Genomic DNA, 17494 nt, shown 5'->3' with positions numbered 1-17494 from the left:
CCACATTCTTTGTATCCATTCTTCCGCTGAGGGATACCTGAGTTCTTTCCAGCTTCTGGCTATTATAGCTATTATAGGGCTGCTAATGGAGTTTGCCAGCATAGTTGCTGCCTCCCAGCCAACAACATGCAAGGTGTTCTTTTGGGGAGGGATGACATGGGGACACTGCTCTTCATCCTCAGTTCAACCGGATGGAAACCCTGCTTCTTCACATAAACATTCAGGAAATGAGTAAGGGAAGACTGACAGACTGAAGGCAGGACTGTGCACTCACTGCCATCCGTGTACAAACTAAAAATAATATAGAACATTTTACTTTTATTTACCTGCTGATGTGCTTAACACAGGAGTAGTTGTGGCTGTAGAAACTGTGTGGGAACATGGGATGTAGGAAAATAGGTTAGTAGAGGAATCTTTGCTAGGAACTCTCATTCAAGACATATCTAGCCTTCCACTGAAATTAAACATCACAAAAATGATCTGTAGAGGGGATAAACCACTGTCATATATAGATTAGTATACATGGCACTACATAGTATATGTCCAGAAAAATAAAAACTATTTTGTCAGGATCAGCTAGTTGAATATATATATATATATGAATGGTTCAGAAACCTGATATGTGAGCAGTGAGCCTCATTAAAGTAGGCACCAGTGTCTATAGTGTCAACAGCCCTTAGACAAGACCATCTAATTTCATCACTGGAGTCTAAGGTCCCTAACCTATTGTTAGTTGTGACCTCCAAATAGTAATCAATGGGAAATAAAATCCCTTCTTAGCCACAGATGGGAGGAGTGTGCTGTAGCAACCATAAGTGTGTTCTAAGTGCCAGTAAACTCAACGTCTCAAAATTAAGCTAATTCACCCAAGTAATTCTTACATGCACATAAATTAAACACCTCTACCGAGTAATATAAAGACATGATTTAAGACTAGGGAGTGAACTAATTCCATTTTCAAAACATCTCTAGGTGTGATTATAATTTTTCAAATATTTATTCATTAAGATACCACATACTTCATTTACCATTTATTGAATTATCACCTGAAAATGTCAAACTCGTGTTGATGATATTTAACTAAGAGGCATGGAATATTTAGGGCAAGCTGTAATTACTTTCCTGACTTAATTTGTCAAAATATGATAAGTTGACATTATGGAAGTTTCTGAAAACAGTTTTAGTTTACATTGATATCAGCCGGTTTGCCAACATATTTTTACTGCCATATTATTGTATGAAGTTATAAATAAGGGGTTATTGACACAAACATCAGGCTCATGTCTGAAGTAGAATTATAAATTTACCTGGTGGTGTTGAATTGGTAGGAGTTTCTGAAATGAATGCAGATGATCATTATTGGCAGGAATTGGAAATATTGACAAAACACTACATCTTAAATCATGTAAAAGCCACACATCTTGTTCTTATGTCTTACTGTTCTTAATACAAAGTAGGGATAGTTCGTCAGTTCTTTTGAAACTCTTTAAAGTTTTCTGCTTGCTTTATTGAGGTTCTGGGGGCTGAACCCAAGACTTTTCCCTGTCTTGGTAGCATAAGCAGTGTATTACTGGGCCTCCTTAGCTCAGGACTCATCTGTAATGTATGTTTTTCTCAGAGTCCCAGAATACACTCTTAGACTTTCTGTGTTGTTTCTGCTCCATCGCTTTATTAAACTGCCTTGACCGATACCTCTTCAGCCTCTAAATTCCCTAAATATACAGATGTCTCGGCATGCATACAGTAGGAAAAAACTCACAAGGATTAGCCACCACTGAACAATACTTGAAATGCCCTTGCAGCCCTGGCTTTGAAGAGTGATTCGCTATCAACAGCCCCACACCCCAGGCAGTCAAAAGTGTGGCTGTGTGCTTCTCTTTTGTGGATGATCTACAAAGAAGACCATGTCCCAATATCTCGCATTTCCTAAATGAGCTGAAGAAAAGAAAAAAAAAAGTCCTCACTCACCACTGCACTCCAACTCGCCGGCATAACAGGAGCTGAAAGTTAAGTTGGAAAAGGAAAAGAATGAGTCTGAATCCAAATGCGGGTATCGGGCTTTCTCAAACTTTGGGCAATGAATTGAGTGCTAACCGCCTCTGGTGGAGCGCGCTGAGCTCAGGCGCTTTGAGTGCCCCTCCAAGCTGCTATGCCTGCCTGCGCATTTCACTGCAGTCTACAGAACCTACGGTCAAGCAGCGAAGTTAGGTTTTCAATTGCCAACCTCAGTTTCATTACGTAGTAAGCATGTTTTTCCTAGTACAGTCTCATCATCGAAAGCCTACAAGTATGATCTACATCTCTAGAATTACAGTCTTTCCTCTAAACTACATAACGATTTTTTTCTGCTGTCTTCTCATAAGATTTAAAGGTTTTTGCAAACCATTCAGTGGTTGTGATTTTTTTTTTCTACATACAAAGTCACAGAACTGGAAAGCAGCACAAAGCTTAAAGTACCATGTTCTTCCACAGTCGTCCACAACAACGCCCCCTGCTGGTATGACATCGTTGTAGAAGCAGCTACACTCGGAAAACTGGACGCATTTCATAGTGTTCTCGTCCAGATAGGGTGCGTTTTCTGGACACTTGGCATAACAGCCTGCAAGGAACCATAACCCACAGTTCATCTCCAGTCACAGAAATTTGTCCTACCTCTTCATACATTTCTGAAGTTACTGCAATGATTCTGCGAGCAGAGGTAGAACATAGCAAGGCATCGCTCCCACGGTCTCATGGACATGGGAGGAAAATAGGACTGAGGCTCTACCAAGCTCACTTATAAAATGTAATAGCTATAGTCAAGTACCATCAACCTCACTTATAAGTTTATATAATGTAATAGCTATAGTCAATTTTAATTTTTCTTCTTGAGTATGGATGGCGTTTATAAATGTGTATTTTTCCAAGAAAGAGAAGATACCATTGTCACACTAAAAGTCCCAGTGCCTAGGGTTTGTCACCCAGGAGGCTTTAGGAAATTGATGCCACTTTTCCCTCCTGTTTCTCTCTCTGTAGGAGATACAATTAAGGACAAAGTACTGTTCAAGTGTGGGACACGGATGGTCAGCCTACGCTCACACTTCATTCTTTCACGGGCTGCAGTCCTGAGACTGAGTTTTCATGCGTGTGTAACACCACATGACAAGAACAAAGGCTGAGAGCAAGAGCCACATCACCACCCTCTTCCCCAGAAAGGACATCTGCATCCAAATAAAAGGTTCTGTAGGACTGTCACTAAAATAAAAGTGACTCTGTACAATTACAGACCCCAGAATCATTGAGGGAAACTAATAATAGTCTTTAGCTTCAAAGGCAGCACCATTTCCCTGCCTCTTCAAATATGTCCCGCCTCACCTTCTAAAAGTGAAGAAAACTTCTGGCCAATGACCTGATCTTTGCACGTTTTGGCCGTCACTGTACCGCAAGGTTCATAGTGCCAGCTGCATTCCCCGGGGCCATTGTAGTAGTCGCAGTACACAGCTGTGAATGAATGACAGCAAATTACTTTCATTCTTAGTACCGCAGTTCCTACCTTTTGAGTTCCAAAAATAGCTTTGATTCATGTTTATTTTTTTGTCCACTACTTTATTTATTTACTTTATACCCTGATTGATGCCCCACTTCCTCCAGCTACCCCCACTCCTTACAGTTCCTTCCCCTCTCCTCTTTCTCGCTCTCTTTTTTTTTTCTTCAAGGACCCTAGATGGCACCAGCGACAATTACCTCAGCACATATCCTTGGATTTATCTAAATTGCCATAGAACACAACACACAGCACATACGTGGTGGGGGGCTGCTGACAGATTAGTTACCTCTCTTCCTTTTACTGATCATTTGGAGATATCTTTTTTTAAAAAGATATATGTATTATATGTAAGCATGCTGTAGCTTACATATAATAAATATATCATATTACTTTCTGCTATATTACATACCAGAAGAGGGCATCATATCTCATTACAGATGGTTGTGAACCACTACATGGTTGCTGAGATTTGAACTTAGAACCTCCCAAAGAACAGACAGTGCTCTTAACCACTGAGCCTTCTCTCAAGCCCCATTTGGAAATATTTTAAGCTATCATCTGGATCAGTGGTTAAGGGTCAACCTTCCTCATGCTGTGACTCTTAAATACAGTTAGTTCCTCATGTTGTGGTGACCCTCAACCCTAAGATTATTTCATTGCTACTTCATAAGTATACTTTCATTACTATTAAAAATCAGAGTGTAAATATCTGTCTTTTCTGATGGTCTTAGGCAATCCCTTTGTAGAGGGGAAAAAACTGATAGGTATGCTGGAGGCTCACTTGTATAATCCAATCACTGAAGAAACTTTCTGAGGGGAATTGCTACAAGACCAAGGCCAGCCTGGGCTATATAAGGCGTTCTAGAGGAGCCTGGGCTACACTGAATACATTATTTCACTAAGATTCTGAGAAGATTAAGCTCTTTTGAGATGTAGTATTCTTCAAATAAGGTAATTAAAGAGGTCGATATATCACAAAATCTTGTAACTGGAATGCAATGTTTACCTTGTCAATGTTTTTAATTCAATTAAAACATCTCCCATCATGCCTTGATTGCAGGGGAAAGGACTGATTGATTTCTATTATGGTTATGTGACTCTGCATAGAGATTCATTTCATATTCAAGTTCATTTTCAATAACGTGGTGTATCATGGAAATAGATGTGGGAATTTCAACCAAGAGTAGTATATTACGTTCATGCCTAGGACACATGAATACCCATGAATGGGTTCATCATTCATCAGGGGCGGGGTGCCTTTTCCATCAGTATTCCATATATTTCCTCTATGAACAAAAGGTCATTTTCTAACGACGTTTTCTGACTAAACACACAATGTTATACCTTATGTTATTTCTGCTGGGTATTGTCGCCATCACAAACACATATGTTAGGGTGTTTTCAGTCCTCTCTAGACTTGAGAACATGTGTCTAATAGGAAATCTGAGAGGAGGAGCAGTCATTTGTGAAAACATTCCTGTGTGACTACAACTTTTAGAAGCCCAAAGCTTACTTACGGCAGAGGTTTGGCTTTCTCCACGAGATGCAGACTCCGGCTGCATTGCACGCCTCTGCATACATTGACACGGCAGTGCAGAAGCCAAGGTACTTGCCCTCCATGTCACATGAACAGGCTTCTTCAATACATGCATTGTAGTAAGTTGTGGGGTCCACCTAGACAGAGCACAACACATGAGTGTCTGGGAAGGACCCAGCGAGCAGTGACTCCCGGAGCAGTGTGGGACGGATCCACGAGAGCAGTGACACCCAGAGCAGTGTGGGACAGACCCCACGTGAGTGAGCAGTGACATCCGGAGCAGTGTGGGACGGACCCCACGTGAGTGAGCAGTGACTCCCGGAGCAGTGTGGGCCGGACCCACTCGATCGTGGATGCCCGGAACAGTGTGAGAAGGACCCACGTGAGCAGTGATGCTCGGAGCGGCACTACCTTGCTGTGGCAGTCTCTGAAGGTGTTATCCGTGATGATCTCACATCTCTTCTCAGCCCAGGCTTTGCAGTATGGGTTCGAGTCACAAGGGAAGCTTTGAGTTACTGTATCTGCACATTCCTGAGTTGTCTTCCAGCTGTTTGCAAACTCCAGGGCTCCAGCAGCTACCGAAGAGTGCCTTGTTGTGAAGTCATCCTTAAGATCACCATTGTTATTTCCGCAAAGACCGCACACTTTATTCTGTGTTAATTAAAGGGGCAAAAAAAAAAAAAATCACAGTTCAAGATGAATTGCATGGTGAAGTTGATTTCATTTTAGAGATGCAGAGATAGAGCACATTTGCAAATCAATAAATACATTATACATAATATATTACTAAGCATATATATTAAAATATAAATAAAATGTATTATAAATAATACATCAAATTTATGGACACCAGGACAACTCACACCATTGTCTCTATAGAGAAAAGGCTTTTGAAAAAAAATCCAACATCCCTTTAGGGTAAAAGTCCTGAGAAGACTAGGAATCAAAGAAATGAATCCCAAAATAAAAAATGCTATATATTATGAACCTACAACTATCACAACAAGTGGAGGAAACTGGATGCATTTTTAATATGGTCAGGAACAAGATGTGTGTGCACTTTCTCCATTCTTATTTAATATTGTACTTGAGGTCTTAGCTAGAGAAATAAAGGAAAGAGAAGAAAATTAAAAGGATACACATAGGAAAGGAAGAAGTCAAGGCACTTTAATTTGCAGACAAATGGTTCCATACATAAAGAGTCTGCCAGATAACTGATAAACACATTTAGCACTGTGGCAAAATACCAAACTAATGTAAAAAACAGAAGTCTTCTTATATAATAATCATTCTAGTCAGGGTTACCATTGCTGTGATGAAACACCATGACTAAAAGAAAATTGGGAAAAAATGAGTTTATTCTGCTTACAATTCCAGATGAGTGTTATTACCAAAGGAAGTCAGGACAGGAACTCAAACAAGGCAGGAGCCTGGGGGCAGGGGCTGATACAGAGGCCATGGAGGAGTGCTACTTACAGGCTTGCTTCTCATGGCTTGCTCAGTGTGAACTCAGGACCCACAGCCCAAGGGTGGCCCCACCCACAATGGGCGGGCCCTCCACCATTAGTCACTGCTTAAGAAAATGCCTTACAGGCATATTTCTTACTGAGGCATTTCCTCAATTGAGGCTCCCTTCTTTCTAGTGACTCCTAGCTTGTCAAGTTTTGTCAAGTTGACATAAATCTAGCCAGCATGCTACCAACAGTTCTGAGAGAGAAATTTGAGGAAAATAAAAAAGATTGAAGAAACCTAAGCAAGGAAATAAAAGAACCTCTCTTTAGGATGAAAACGTAAAATTTCTATGCCTATGGATTGGAAGAATTAACGTTGTGAAAATGGCCATCCTACCGAAGGCAATCTGCAGATTCAATTAATACAAATAAATGTTTCAATAGCATTCTTAAAATAAACAGAAAAATTGTGGAAGCACAGGACACCCTGGGTAGCGAAACAATTCTGAGGCTGGGGGGAATCACCATATCTGATTATTTCAAGTTGTAAGAGTGAACCAGACCAATAATAACAATTTGCACACTCTTGGCAGTGCAGCAGAAAAGAAAGAGTAGGGAGGACTCATAAAGAAAGCTACACGGCTGACTTCAATCCCCCAGTAACCGTCTTCAACAACTGATGCTGGCAAGACTGAATAGCTACCTAAAATAACTAATGCACTAGGCATCAAAGAAATGCAAATTAGAACTATATTGGAATCCATCTTACCCCAGACTAATTAGTAGTCATCAAGATGACAAGTGATAACAAATGCTAAAGAATGTGGGTGGAAGGGGACAGTGCACTCTGCTGTCAGAAGACAGACCACCTCAGCCAGCATGCAAATCAGCTTGGAGGTCTGTTGGTGACTCAGCTACCCAGGGTTATTTTCACTCCAATGTTTATTGGAAACACCACTCACAACAGCTAAGTAATACAGTCAATGTAAGTTCTAACAGAACGATGGTGGGAAGTTAGGGAAGAGGAGGCTTGATGAGATGTAGGGGACAGTGAGGACTCATGAGCAGTAAGAAGGAGGGGAAGAGGAGGAGGATGGGATATATAGGGCAGTGGGGATTCATGAGAGATAGGAAGGAGAGGAAGAGGAGGATAGGATGTAGGGGAGACTATGTGCAAACATATTATCTACTTCCATGAAAATGACTTATTTTGTAAAATACTTGAGGGAACTAACAAGTGAAAAAAGAACCAGCTGTACCTAGTAAAAAGTTGAAAATATAGATATGTTATATTGGCTGGTTTTGTGTGTCAACTTGACAGAAGCTAGAGAAAGGAGGAAATGCCCCCATGAAGTCCAGCCAATTAGTGACCAAGATGGGAGGGCCCTTTCTGGGTGGTGCCATCCCTAAGCTGGTAGTCTTGGGTTCTATAAGAAAGCAAGCTAAGCAAGCCAGCAGAAGCAAGCCAATAAGAAACATCCCTCCATGGCCTCTGCATCAGCTCCTGCTTCCTGGCCTGCTTGAGTTCCAGTCCTGACTTCCTTCGATGATGAACAGCAGTGTGTAAGTGTATGCTGAATAAACCCTTTCCTCCCCAACTTGTTTCTTGGTCATGGTATTTTGTGTAGGAATAGAAACTCAGATTAAGATATGAGAAAGTTTCTGAACAGAACACCAATAGCGTATGTTCTAAGAGCAAGAATTGACAAATGGGACCTCATAAGGTTACAGAGTTTCTGTAAGGCAAAGGACACCATCAAGAGGACAGATCGGCAACCAACAAATTGGGAAAAGATCTTCACCAATCTTACATCAGATAGAGGGCTAATATCCAATATATATAAAGAACTCAAGAAGTTAGACTCCAGAAAACCGAACAACCCTATTAAAAAATGGGGTACAGAGTTAAACAAAGAATTCTCACCTGAAGAACTTCGGATGGCGGAGAAGCATCTTAAAAAATGCTCAACTTCATTAGTCATTAGGGAAATGCAAATCAAAACAACCCTAAGATTTCATCTTACACCAGTCAGAATGGCTAAGATTAAAAATTCAGGAGACAGCAGTTGTTGGAGAGGGTGTGGAGAAAGAGGAACACTCCTCCATTGCTGGTGGGGTTACAAATTTGCACAACCACTCTGGAAATCAGTCTGGCGGTTCCTCCGAAAACTGGGCACCTTACTTCCAGAAGATCCTGCTATACCACTCCTGGGCATATACCCAGAGGATTCCCCACCATGTAATAAGGATACATGCTCTACTATGTTCATAGCAGCCCTATTTATAATTGCCAGATGCTGGAAAGAACCCAGGTATCCCTCAACAGAAGAGTGGATGCAAGAAATGTGGTATATCTACACAATGGAGTACTATTTAGCCATTAGAAACAATGAATTCATGAAATTCTTAGGCAAATGGATGGAGCTAGAGAACATCATACTAAGTGAGGTAACCCAGACTCAAAAGGTGAATCATGGCATGCACTCACTAATAAGTGGTTATTAACCTAGAAAACTGGAATACCCAAAACATAATCCACACATCAAATGAGGTACAAGAAGAAAGGAGGAGTGGCCCCTGGTTCTGGAAAGACTCAGTGAAACAGTATTCGGCAAAACCAGAACGGGGAAGTGGGAAGGGGTGGGAGGGAGGACAGCGGAAGAGAAGGGGGCTTACGGGACTTTCGGGGAGGGGGGGGGGCTAGAAAAGGGGAAATCATTTGAAATGTAAATAAATTATATCGAATAAAAAAAATAAAAAAAAGAAAACAAAAAAAAGATATATATCAAATAGGTAGGTAGTAGATAGAAGATAGATAGAAAATAACAACAATGATGATGATACAAGATGTATAGATAAACAGGTAGACCAACAAATGATAATAATAATGATACATGATAGATAGATGACAGATAGATGGATAGATAGATAGATAGACAGAAGATAGATGGCAGACAAATGATTCATAGATAGATGATAATAGATAGATAGATAGATAGATAGATAGATAGATAGATAGATAGATGGTAGATGACAGACCAATGATTCATAGATAGATAGATGATAGATAGATAGATAGACAGACAGACAGACAGATAGACAGACAGACAGATAGATAGATAGATAGATAGATATAAATACTGTATCATATTGAATTCCATTTTTTAGAAGAATCAAAATTTGTGTGTAACATGTTCCCATTTCATTCAAGGCATTCTATATTACAAAATGACTTAGTACATTGCATAATAATTTTTGGTAGGGAGGTCTTTCTATAACATAGCCTTGGCTGTCCTGGAACTCACTATGTAGACCAGGCTGGCCTCCAATTCACAGAGAACTACCTGGCTTTGCCTCTTGAGTTGGAATTAAAGGCATGTGCCATTGCACCTGGTATGATAAATGTTTTTGAGAATAAAAAATAATTATATTTGTGATTTTTAAAGTAACTGTGCATGCATACATTCACTCTTAGAATATCTACTGCAAGAAAATATTCTTAATTCAAAATGTGTAATTGCCTTAATGCCTTGTCACATGATAATCTCAAGAAAGCAGAAACAATTAGACTAGAACACCACAATTGACTGTGCTTGCATTCCTAAGAGATTTGGTCATTTGAGTATTCTTGGTAACTAAAGAGAACTGAGTCCTCCATCTGCACCTCACCGACCTATGAAGACATCTCTTTAAATGTTTGTTTCCCAAGCTTGTGAGAGAGGTCTATACCTGCCAGCTTGGGTCCAGAATAACAGATACTTTTGTGTATTTGTCCCAAATCAGGATGATCCCATTCAGAAGCTTCACAATCAGGTACAGGCCGACCGTGTGGATCGAGTACAAGTTCGCACTGTGCTCACAATCTGTACTTTCGGCAGTTTGAACTGCTGTTACTTTACCATCTTGTAAGATGATGTTCTGATCCTATAAATTAAGAGGAAGATTTTTATCAAGAGCCCTTTCAATTAGGTCACAATCTGAGAGAACATTTGAGGGCAAAGGAGTCATATCACACCTGGAAAGCCACGATGACCTTTCTGGAGCATGTAAGCCCATTTTCACAGCAGGGCACACTCTCAGTTAAAATACGGAATGTACCATTTTCTTGGCCACAATAATCCTGTTGAAATTAATTAGAATAGTTTATTAATGTCAGGAACATAGACCTTAATTGCAACATCCACACCTGATGATTTCTTAAACGCAATACATCATATACTATGATAAAGAATTCCTGAAATGCATCAGCTTGACTGTATTTGTGGCCAAGCAGATAGCAGAGTTGGCTTTAATTAGCCTGTTCTGATTCAAAACCAATTCCATTGCTTCTACACAAGCCTAAACTTTACTATAGATGTACCCATATTTAAGTCATATACATGAATCGTCGGTTTGCTTTTGAATTTTACAAACAGCTAAAGGTCATTCATTTTCTTTAGTGTTTTATACAAAAATTGATAGGCAATCATAACTAATCATCAATAAAACATCCATTCTTTAACTATGACCATCTTTTATTAGTATAATCTCCTTAATTCATTTAGATCTCCCTGTCGCTATTTGAATTATAAGAGCATTTCAGTATTCAATGGCTTAACAAGATTAAATTATGTCAATTTGCTTAGCAAGGAAGCACTTGAGGAATTCCAGTCCCCATTGTTACTGCTACAACTAGAATAATAGGATCTTTTAGTGTGGGCCACAATGTGTGCTCCCATTTGGCTTCAAGTAGGGGCTACTTCTGTGTATGTTTTATAGATTTAGAATCTTAAACACTGATATCTTAACAAGCCCACAGTCATACATCTAAGGAAGCCAGGCCAGAAGTCAGCAGAGTTGCTGGAGCCTGCATCACACTGAAAAACACTCTCTCTCCTAGTAACATATCAGATCCCTCTTTTAAAAAATCCAATTTTTGGAAATAAAAATCCCCCCTGTATTCATGAGCATATGAAGAATGATTATGAAGGACGGGAGAACTTATTATAAAATGTACCTCCAGGAATGTATACTGGCAGAGCCCATCGAAGCTGTAACTTTCTCCATCAAAAGTTTTAAAATGTCCTTCTCCATAGACATGGCAAGTTGATTGACACTCATTTTGGGTACAGTTCCAAGATCCTTTTATGCAAGTACTGAAAGGGGAATATGAAAGGGTAATAATTATTTTGCCATGGTTCATATATTTTATTGATTTGTAAAGAATCATAAAATGTTCTTTGGATTAAATATCGTAGGCGTATTCTTTTTTTTTTTTGCATATTAATTTTCCTTTATTGTATTTTTGGGTATGTATCATCCTCAACTTAAAAAAAAACTTTACAATGCTGCAAAGGCAATACATAACCAGCAAATGCCAAACTTTACATTTTGATATTTCCTGCAGGTTAGTAATATAGAATAGATTCCTCTTCTTTTTTTTTTTTTTTTTGATAAAATTGAAGATTTATTCATAAAAACACTCAGAAACAATTCTAGGCATACAAATACATTTAGAATATAATTGAAAAATAAGTTTAGATATTTTTTTTTTCAATTTCCAATTGAATTTCTTTTTTTTTTGTCTTTTTTTTTATTTGATATAATTTATTTACATTTCAAATGATTTCCCCTTTTCTAGCCCCCCCCCACTCCCCGAAAGTCCCGTAAGCCCCCTTCTCTTCCCCTGTCCTCCCTCCCACCCCTTCCCAGTTCCCCGTTCTGGTTTTGCCAAATACTGTTTCACTGAGTCTTTCCAGAACCAGGGACCACTCCTGCTTTCTTCTTGTATCTCATTTGATGTGTGGATTATGTTTTGGGTATTCCAGTTTTCTAGGTTAATAACCACTTATTAGTGAGTGCATACCATGATTCACCTTTTGAGTCTGGGTTACCTCACTTAGTATGATGTTCTCTAGCTCCATCCATTTGGTAGGCGTATTCTTTATATTGTCTTCATGAGGTATGATGTTACACGAAATTTTTATTGCAAAACATAAAACCCTTTGCTAACTCAAGTTGGCCATTGTTCTTGAAATAGCCCTATGTGTGACTTCCTTGTTCCCATGAAAAAAATAACAGCAAACTACCCATTTTTAAATATCCAAAACGAATAAATTGTGAATTCTTTATTACTCACCACTCATTGCAGCCAACAGAAGTAACACTTCCTTGTTCATATTCTCTGTCACCAAAAGAGCAGGGACAGTCATCAGGATGTATACATATCCCTTTAGAGTTACGGACCATTCCTACGGGACAGTAGCACCCACGTTTGCAAGGCAAGTCACCCTACAAGAAAACATGAGAATCAACACTTCTGTCATCATGGCACACCATCAGTTTCAAGTTCAGTGCATCAATATAGCTAAGGTTCACCTGGGGCCCACATTTGACAAGTACAGGAGATCATTCATATACAACAAATGATCTAATTATATTCATATATTCATATAAATTGTAGCTTCTATCTACCCTAAAAGATTTAAAGTTTTAAAGGGCTCCACTCTGATGTCATGTTACCCACCTCAAAATCAGGTATGTTCCGGGTAGCACATGTCCTTTCGGTCCTTCTCTGTGCCTTGGGATCTTTGCAGTCTATGTATTCAGCCCCTCTGGAACAGTTTTCTGCAAGATATAAACAAGGAGTTGTTAACATAGAGCACCTGATCTGATTTTGACTGCTTTCTTTAAGAAGTAGGAGTTCTGGCACATGCCTTTATCTCCAACATTTGGGATACTGAAGTAGTACTGTTACCCTTTCAAGGACAGCCCAGGGTGCTTTGTTAGAGTTTGGCAAGAAGTGTGTGTGTGTGTGTGTGTGTGTGTGTGTGTGTGTGTGTGTGTGTACAGAGAGGGGGGAGGGAGAGAGATAGAAATAGAGCTAGAGAGATGAGTCAGAGATAGTGATTAAGAGATAGAGATGAAGACAGAGATGGAGATAGAATTATTGAGCTAGATACAGAGAAATGAGACAAGATAGCGATAGAAATAGTGAGAGATAGTGATAGAAATGAGCAAAAGAAATGAAATAGAGAGATGGAGAGAGAGATGATAGAAAGAAAGATAGGATAGATATGTAGATGGATAGATGTGTAGGTAGGTAGGTAGATAATCATAGATAATGATAGATAAATAATGATAGATAGATAGATGATAGATAGATAGATAGATGGTTATATAGACAGATGGATAGATGATAAATAGATAGACAGATAGATGATAGATAATATAGATATGTAGATAGATAGATAGATAGATAGATAGATAGATAGATAGACAGATGGTGGATAGATGATATTTAGATAGAGAGAACAGATGTGTAGATAGAGAAAGAAAAAGAGAGATGATAGATAGACAGACAGACAGACATGTGGATATTTAGACAGATAGGATAGATATGTAGATAGATAGATAGATAGATAGATAGATAGATAGATAGATAGATAGATAGACAGATGACAAACAGATGATAAGAGGAGAGGTGAGGAGAGAAGGGATCAGAGGGGAAATAAAAGAGGGCAGAGGTTGGAAACCAAACAAAAACAACAGCAGCAATAAAACCACTTACGTAGGGTTAAATCAAGGGGAGTTTGGCAATGAAGCACTCCATCCTGACAGACACTGGAAATAAAACAAAACCATACATTTCATATCCTTTAAACATTTTTACATCCTTTAATATTTAAGGGTAATTGTATAAATGTGATTCAGTTACAAGGATATGTATATGCTTGGCCAAATGTTATAGTATCACTTTATTAAGAATGTCCAAGTTCTATGGATGTCAGAAAACGTCTTGGAAAGTTCAGTCACAGGATCTAACCTAGTTGAGAATATGACAAACTGAGAGCAGAAAGAATAAGTCATGTCTCAAAGGCCTCCAAGAATCTTCGGTATTCAGGAAGGAGGATACTCAATGAGGGAAAGTAATAGATATAGAATGGGGCCAGTCCTTGAATGGCCTTGAATGTGCTGTTCTATCCTTTTGGCAACTGTCAGTAATTTCACTAAGAAGGCTAGTGACCCAAGCAAATGTGTGCTTTGTCCTAGACATCCTGGTCAGAGAGCAAGGAATGTGATACAGGTATAGGAGTCACAGGAAAGGAAGGAAGTGTTAGCCAGCTTGGTAGGGCTGGCAGGAGTTGATGGCTGTCTGGATCACTCATACTGAGAGATGTCATAGCATGGAGATCTCATGCAATCCATAATAATCACTTGACTCTACAACAACTACAAAGGGAAAGAGAGCTTATCATGGAACCCCAACCAGATGTCTGTGAACAGAGAATCTAAGTCACAGCCAAGCCACTGTCTATGTGTCTAGCATAACCTTATACAATAGCTTCTGTGCCCAATATTTAAGCATTTGCTATGTCATTCTGTTCACAAAAATCATTCTCCACACATCAGTTTTGTCTGGAAAAACAATCAGTTCTTAGAAAAATTCAAATTCTAGCATCTGCTAGGAAGCATCCCCCAATGACCCAGACAGTGGCTACTACTTCATGCCAACCCTTGGCTTAGTTTGTGTGCACAAGGCAATGATTACTTTCTTTCATAATTATAGCAATCAATACAACTTGTCTTAGTCAGGGTTTCTAATCCTGCACAAACATCATGACAAAGAAGCAAGTTGGGGAGGAAAGGGTTAATTCATCTCACACTTCCACATTGCTGTTCATCACAGAAGGAAGTCAGGACTGGAACTCAAGCAGGTCAGGAAGCAGGAGCTGATGCAGAGGCAATGGGGGGATGTTTCTTACTAGCTTGCTTCCCCTGCCTTGCTCAGCTTGCTTTCTTATAGAACCCAGGACTACTAGCCCAGGGATGGCACTACCCACAATGGGCCTTCCCCCTTGATCACTAATTGAGAAAATGCCTACAGTTGGATCTCATGGAGGCATTTCCTCAACTGAGTCTGCTTTCTCTGAAAACCCCAGACTGTGTCAAGTTGATACACAAAACCAGCCAGTACACAAGCCCTAGACATAAACACTTTATAAGTACTTACAGAATGCTATATCCTAAAAAAGTAGTTTATTATCTGAGAGTAAAATCATTTTGCATTGCCTGTTAATAAAAACTGCCATTTCTCCTGATGTCTAAACCAGAGAAGGGCAAACCATGTATGACCACTATGGTACAGTGGAGCTCCCAGAATAATCAACCAATCATCAATCAATCAATCAATACCAATCAACCTCAATAATAAGTGAAAAGTGAAAAATATATGACCATTTCTCTGACCTCTCTCTCTCTCTCTCTCTCTCTCTCTCTGTCTCTCTCTCTCTGTCTCTCTCTCTCTGTCTCTCTCTGTCTCTCTCTGTCTCTCTGTCTCTCTCTCTCTCTCTCTCTCTCTCTCTCTCTGGTTTTTTGAGACAGTGTTTCTCTATATAGCCCTGGCTGCCCTGGAACTCACTCTGAAGATCAGGCTGGCCTCGAACTTAGAAATCCGATTAAAGGTGTGCGCCACCACTGCCCAGCGACCATTTCTCTGAATTCCCTTGTCAATGTCATAAGAAGCACCCATGGATTCTGCTGAGGGTGGCATCAGTATGGTGATCAGAATGATTACATGAGTGTCTATGCAATCTACTACATACCATTTATTATCATCAATAAGGATAGATTTGCCAGGTTGCACGACCTCATCATTAACATAGCAGTCACAGTCAGATTTCTGAACACAGTTCCCTTCATTATTTTGGTACATTCCATCAGGGCAAGTACATCCGTCAACCGGAATGTCTTCTATATCACAGCTTCGGTCTTGTGCCGACAGTGATCGGCAAGAACTGTTGCAGGTTTTCACTTTGTAGTTGAAAACAAGACCACTTGGACAAGACACCTCTGCAGGGAAGGGACAAGAACAATCATTATGTTACTATGTGTGCACTAAGGAAGAGAACTTGCTTCCCACAGATGTTTATAGAGAACCAAGTGGATTATAAGTGAAGTGTATGAGTGTAGAAAAAGCTATTTACTCACTGGCTTCTTTTTTTTTTTTTTTTATTCTTTCCTTTCAGTTGGTGCTTTGGACAAAGCAATGGGTGGGCTAGGCAATACGCACTGCTCTGGTGTGGTTTAGGCTCTCCTGTTCTAAGGGCAACTGTGGCATGTGCCCAAAGAAAAGCAGGATGCACATTGTCTCCATGCACAACTAGGATCTGTACTGTGGTAGGAAAATGAATGGGTCACTTCACAGGGGGACTGAAGCCAGAGAAGGGTAGTTTTACACCAGGGCAACAGCGGGATTGGAATCTCTAAGTCCAGGGATGTTATCTGTGGTTATAAAGGTCATTACCATTAGACTTAGACGAGATGAGGAAGAAAGCCTGTTGCTAGAGTGATGATGGCAGAAGAGAATTAAGCTGTGAGAAGACCCTGGAGACCCTTGTGCCAGACCCCATTGCTTGCTGCACATGAGCTATGAAATGCTGTGTCTACATGTCCAAAGGATATAGGCCTCTACAAATCTGTTGGCTTTGTTGAATTTCCAATTTTGTGAGACAGGATTTTGCTACGTAGCCCAGGTTGAACTGTAGCACACTATATAGCTCAGGCTGTCCTTAAACTCACAGCAATCCTCCTGCTTCCAAGGTCTGGAAAATGGGTACTAGTCTCCACATCTGACTTGTTAGAGGTTAATAGTTAATAGTAGTTAATAGTCTTTTCTCATGGTAAATCTTTATGGAGTCATATTCCCAAACATATGGTAAATATTTTATCTATAATATTGAAGCTCCCAGTTTACAAATGAAAAGTTATATAAATTTCAGGTGGTTTTTTTAAAACATATTTCTACAAGTACCTATCATCTTAAAATTTAAAACATGTGAACTAAAATTACGTATCAAGATGTTAAAATTCAAGATAAGCCATTTTTTTCTGAAAAAACAAAAACAAAAAACAAAAAAACAGAAAATAAGTTTTGAAAGAATCAGGTCCACGTTTGTAAAGGCATGTGTCTCCCACCCCAGCCCAGGTGCACACAGCAAG

General features: G+C 39.6%; 1 protein-coding gene across 1 annotated transcript in view; it reads right to left on the bottom strand.

Annotated features, from left to right (window-relative positions):
* Muc19 (mucin 19, oligomeric) overlaps positions 1-17494 on the bottom strand; it is a 101240-nt gene that overhangs the window by 61504 nt on the left and 22242 nt on the right. The window contains exons 18-31 of the mRNA XM_052160363.1: positions 16099-16345; positions 14064-14116; positions 13020-13120; positions 12633-12784; positions 11511-11649; positions 10530-10634; positions 10244-10438; positions 5475-5714; positions 5044-5200; positions 3355-3480; positions 2458-2599; positions 1969-2000; positions 1308-1334; positions 327-413 (exon numbers count right to left, since the gene is read on the bottom strand). Coding sequence (XP_052016323.1) covers positions 327-413; positions 1308-1334; positions 1969-2000; positions 2458-2599; positions 3355-3480; positions 5044-5200; positions 5475-5714; positions 10244-10438; positions 10530-10634; positions 11511-11649; positions 12633-12784; positions 13020-13120; positions 14064-14116; positions 16099-16345 — 1803 coding nt within the window. The remainder of the gene's footprint in view (positions 1-326; positions 414-1307; positions 1335-1968; positions 2001-2457; positions 2600-3354; positions 3481-5043; positions 5201-5474; positions 5715-10243; positions 10439-10529; positions 10635-11510; positions 11650-12632; positions 12785-13019; positions 13121-14063; positions 14117-16098; positions 16346-17494) is intronic.

This window comes from Apodemus sylvaticus, chromosome 17 (genome assembly GCF_947179515.1).
Source record: "Apodemus sylvaticus chromosome 17, mApoSyl1.1, whole genome shotgun sequence".
NCBI lineage: Eukaryota > Metazoa > Chordata > Mammalia > Rodentia > Muridae > Apodemus > Apodemus sylvaticus.
The sequence above is the reverse complement of the archived record's forward strand: the minus strand, read 5'-3'. Positions and strand labels throughout refer to the sequence as shown.